This window comes from Eimeria mitis, genomic scaffold, assembly GCF_000499745.2.
Source record: "Eimeria mitis Houghton genomic scaffold, Emh_scaff3053, whole genome shotgun sequence".
NCBI lineage: Eukaryota > Apicomplexa > Conoidasida > Eucoccidiorida > Eimeriidae > Eimeria > Eimeria mitis.
The window spans coordinates 1-5,132 of NW_013571400.1; the positions used below are offsets into that span (position 1 = coordinate 1).

At 47.9% G+C, this 5,132-nt stretch overlaps 2 protein-coding genes across 2 annotated transcripts in view; one reads left to right on the forward strand and one right to left on the reverse strand.

The window, feature by feature from the left end:
* Positions 1-305: 305 nt before the first annotated feature.
* EMH_0061770 (phosphotyrosyl phosphatase activator, putative) lies at positions 306-3,254 on the reverse strand (the record flags this gene model as incomplete). The annotated part of the gene is made up of 4 exons (XM_013497962.1): positions 306-360; positions 497-732; positions 1,462-1,946; positions 3,212-3,254. The coding sequence occupies 4 exons, from the start codon at positions 3,252-3,254 to the stop codon at positions 306-308; spliced, it is 819 nt and encodes a 272-aa protein (XP_013353416.1).
* A 345-nt stretch (positions 3,255-3,599) lies between these two features.
* Positions 3,600-5,132, forward strand: part of EMH_0061780 (uncharacterized protein) — a gene marked incomplete at both ends in the record, with an annotated part of 2,279 nt that continues 746 nt past the window's right edge. Inside the window, 2 exons of the mRNA XM_013497963.1 lie at positions 3,600-4,037; positions 4,391-4,609. Of these exons, the coding sequence (XP_013353417.1) occupies positions 3,600-4,037; positions 4,391-4,609 (657 nt within the window). The remainder of the gene's footprint in view (positions 4,038-4,390; positions 4,610-5,132) is intronic.

The following is a 5,132-nucleotide window of genomic DNA, read 5'->3' on the forward strand; positions in this document are numbered from 1 at the left end:
GACCCCATACACCCCGGCTGCCTGCAGCCTCGAGCATGTAGCGCTGCTGCAAGGCGTGTGCAACCTGAACATAACTGAACCAACGCAGCAGCAAATACACGCAGGGGCTCATCCCTTTGGGTGCTGCTGCTGCTGCTGGGTGCTGCTTCTGCTGCTGAGCTCTGCTGCTGCTGCTGGAAGGCGCTGCGTGCAGATAGAAAAGGAGAATCAACGCAAGCAACGAGGAGTGCGAAACCGGGCAAGGATAATGATTAAGTGTTCAGTTGTTTATTTATATCCTTATATATTAATACTTCCATCTTCGCTTAGTACTGCACTCCTACCCACACTACACCGTCACTGCTAAAGAGGCCCGCTGACCTGACCACGGAGGCGCACAGCAGCAGAGATAGCCAGATAAGAAGAAAAGGTTGAGGTAAGCAAACACAACAAAAAAACAACAAAAGAAAAACAACAAAATGAAGGAGAAATAAAGAAAAAGAAGAGGATGACGGACCCTTTAAATATGCCCAAGACCGCGAAGGGATCGTGTTCATCTTCCTTCAGTATATTTTTTTTAAATAAACAAAACAAGAAAATTGCAAATGAGCATTCGTGGCCCGTTCCGAAATCCAGGCGGACTGGGTTTCCAAAAGAAGAACAAAAAATGTCCGCCATTTCTTTTTTTTCAGTTTCGGTGATCTCCACGTCGTCGCAGGCTGTCCATACACCCGACAACAAATCCTCTGCCCTCTGCACACACAAATTCAACTCAATTATGTTCTTCACACCCCATATATCGAGAACAGCAGCAGATGCTGTACATACACCTCAGCACATCAGTTGGTGATACCCCCACAAACAGACACAACCGCATAAACACTTTTCTACCTTCTTCATATAGATTGAGTGCAACAAACCAAAGCAACTGTCTCTCATCTCCTCTGCTAGTGTTGATGGTGTCGAGTTATTGTTATCGTGCCATTTCCATCACTAACCCTAAACCCTAAACCATAAACCCTAAACCCTTAAAGAAAGCTCTCACGCAAACTAACAGCTAGATGCAGCTGAAGAGGCCAACAAGTGTCACCGAGTGAAACGCATGCCGCCAGCGACCTCCACACAAACAAACTGCATGCAAATATCCCTACGGGTTCATATACAGCGTCTGCGCTCAGCTACCCCTGTCGAGGTTTTAGGGTTTTAGGGTTTATGGTTTTAGGGTTTCAGGGTTTAGGGTTTAGATTTCGAGGGTTTAAGGTTGTCGAAGGAGTATTCTATAATTGTATGAGTATTAGTGTTGCCTTAGCTAGCGATATATAATAAAAATAATAAAAATATTTCGAATATGTTTTAATCTGCAAAGGAAGAAGAAGAGAGGAGCGTGGGGTGTATGTACAGGTCGCCTCACCTCCTCCAGGCGGTTGCANTGCAAAGGAAGAAGAAGAGAGGAGCGTGGGGTGTATGTACAGGTCGCCTCACCTCCTCCAGGCGGTTGCACCAGGTCTTGAAGGCCTGGTTGCCGAACCGCGTTGGCTGTTCAACTGGGGGAATTTCCTCTACCCACTGCAGCAGCTGCTGCAGCACAGCAAGCAGCGCCCAGCAGGCCTTGTTCGCTGGCAGCTGATGAAAGGGAAGAAACGCAGCTAGCCGCGAGCGCGCGCCAGACTGTGCAGAGGCCTGATCAGCATCTCCAGCTGCAGCAGAAACAGCAGCACTTGCTGTTGCTGCTGCGCATCCTCCTGCTTCTGTTGCTGCCCCCCCCTGGCCGCTTCTGATTCTGTCTATGCTTAACAAGCTGGGGAGGGTCTTCTTGCCCGCTGCATGCCGCGCCAGGCGCCCCACGAAGGCGAGGAACTGTGCGTGCGTTTGTGAAGAAAGCCAGCGACGTAGATCCGCCTCTGAGTGCACAGCCTTGCTGGTAGCCCGCAGCCGCCAGTCGCCGCTGCCCTGCTGCTGCCGCTGTTCTAAGACCAAGGGGTGAACGCAGCAAAANCCCGCAGCCGCCAGTCGCCGCTGCCCTGCTGCTGCCGCTGTTCTAAGACCAAGGGGTGAACGCAGCAAAAGGCATCCGGAACAAAAGGAGAAACCCCAGAAGGGCGGGGAGCTGCTGCTGCTCCTGCTGCAGCTGCTGCAACTGGCGGAGCCCCTGAAGGCCTCAGATCTTCAGAGGGAGCTGCAGGGGAGCCGCGCTGCTCAATGTTTCGCGCTCTCTCGTGGGGCTCCATCTTGATCCGCGGTGTACAGACAACTCAGGGGAGAGTTGTCTAGAGATGGCGAAGCCTGGCGGCTTGAGGGAATCAACTGAAAGGGCTTCACCTCCGCTCTGCCTCTTATCTGTATCAATTCCTCCTGTTTACCGATAGAAACGAAAACGATCCAACACGCAGCTGCTGCTGTTCGAAGCACAACGGCGCAAACTGCTCCTCCCAGGAGGGGAGTAAAGCGGATCCGCTGGAGTAGTACCAGTGGTTTATTCGTATTTCGTGAGGTTCAAAGTATTTCTGCTTTTCAGGGGCACACTCGCGCTCATCCAGAGAGAGAAAAGAGGAAATACCAACCAATCGTCCGCGCCGATGGCGCCAGAGGGCAAATATATGGTAGTGTTCAGGNGAAAAGAGGAAATACCAACCAATCGTCCGCGCCGATGGCGCCAGAGGGCAAATATATGGTAGTGTTCAGGATTCCACAAAAATAACAACAAAATTCGTCAAAAAAATACAAATTTGTAGCATATTCCGCGCAGATGCTCTTTTTTCCTGCAAACGAATGTGGACATACACCGCAGTCGAGTCGGGAAGCTGGGGGCCCTTTTCTGAGCGATCCGCGGCTAAAAGCCCCATAAATATGTTTCTTATAGATTGAATTGTATCTGAAATACTCTTGAGTTTCTTTATGTTTGTTTGTTTTCGTGATGTGTCGTGTTTTTGTTGCAGCTTTCTAAACAGGCGCGCGTGGGCTGTGCAAGTGCTTAAGTGGTGTCCCTCGGTGTTGTTTACTGCTTGTTGTGCCCGCTGTGTCAGTTTGCACGAATTGTTGTTTTTTATTTCTTTTGTAGTACTTACATTTGATTTATTTGAGTTAAGCGGAGCAGGGCTCCACCACCTCAACGCAGCAAACGACGGGCAGACAGACGACAGTTTTCTGTGTACGGCCGATAGACAAACAGTCGCCTTATATTAAAGCGTTGAAAACATACGCAGCATTGAGTCTAATGAGACAAGAAACTCACCAGCTCTAGTGAACTCCCCACCCCTCTTACCATCAGTAGACATACAGACTTTATACAGCATAAACACAACCACGTGCATGCACCGCTCAGAAGCTGAGCTATCTTTGAAAACAACCCGCGAGTGTACAAAAAATAGCTCTGTTGATAGAGACTGATGGGCTACTGCATCTGCTAGCTGAGCTCAGTCGCCTCACCCCCTCCCCNAAGCGCGTTGTCGGTGCAGCGGTTTCTGCTCTGCTTCAGTAACAACTGAAATTCATACGTTTCTCTAGCTCACACAGCCCAAGACACGTGTACAGGTTAACTAGAATAGCCCCCGCTTCTGTAGCAGCAACAGCGCTAGCAGCAGTAGCAGTAGCACCACCACCACCACCACCACCACCAGCAAATGTCACTCCCTGTACAAATGCAGATTCGCCGCAACGCGGAGGAGTTGCGCGCGTATTTGTCGGATTTGCTCGAATGGGAAGAGAGCTTTGCTGAGGCGGAGACGACATGTAAAGAAACAGAAAAAAGGGAAGAACTGCTGGGGTCAGCACCGGAAGCAGCAGAGAGCAGCAAGCCCCAGCAGCCTCCTCTGCAGCAGCAAGACCGCGAAGGGCAGCAACAGCAGCAGCAGCAGCAGCAGCAGCAAGAGGAGCATGCATCTTCGGATGTATCGGCACCGTCTGCAGCAACAAGCAGACGGAAGTTTGCGCGCGATTTGAATTCGATTGCGGACTACTACAAGGCCTGGGATGCCTTTGACCCCGACGCAGAAACAGATCAAGAAGGAGAGAAACAGAGAAAGCAAAAGCCAAGAGCAACGAAGCCAAAGAGAACTCCTGTACGCAGCTAGAGTTTATTTATCGCTTCAGCTAAAGCTGCAGATACACCCCAAGTCGGGGCTGTATAAGGAAGAAAGAGAAGAAAAAAATTATTATTGTTGTTATTATTATTATTATTATTATTGTTATTAGTGCTATTTTCACTGTCATTTGTTTAAAATAAAAGTATCATTATTTGTTTGAAGCCAGCGGGCTTATTTTGTATAATTTGTGTGGAGGAAGTTTATTATTTCATTATTTTATTTGTTCAGTCTCCAGCTTTATAGTCTACGATTGTTTTCTTTTTCTAGTGCATAAAATTATTGAATATTTTGTGTCTGTTTTCTGTGTTTTTTGTTTGCCTGCACTGCAGCACGCAGTAGCCCGTGGGGGTCCGTCGAGCCGCAAGCCATCAAAAGTATCTATTGTGGGCGTTTCGCCGCTAGTAGGGGGTGGGGGGGACTTCGGGCCCCTGGAGGAGCTGAGGCTGATGAAAGAAGAAGCAAATGAAGCGTTCAAAGAGGGGCAGTTCGAAGCAGCAATCAGCGGATACACCCGGGCAATAAAGGAAGCAGAAATACGCCTTAAACCAGTAAACAATACACTATCACCTATATGAAAAAAGAAACAACAAAAATAATTAAAGACTAACGAACCAACCGACAAAGATCGACGCAGAGAAGAGCAACAGCAGCAGATAGAAGCATACAGAAACAGGAAAAAAGATGAATCAAGCAACGGTGGAGGGGAGAAACAAAATACCTGTCTAGACACCGCCACTAAACTACAAATACGCAGCCTGGAAACAAACAAAGACAGAAATAACAAAAGAGAAACAGAAATAGAAACGGAAATAGAGATAGAGACAAAAAGAAACAGAATCTGAGATGGTGGCAGGGATAGAGACCTAGAGGCAGACACAGGCAGAGAGGCAGAAACAGTAGTTTCTCTAAATAATATAATACACCTAAATATTTGTTAAACAAATAAACAAACTAAAACACACAAAAAGAAACAAAGAAAGAGAAACCAGCATCCTTCGCTCCCCAGCTACACGCCAGTTTGCTGTAGACTGCGTAGTTTTCTGTATGCAGAAAAAAAAAAAAAAAAAAAAA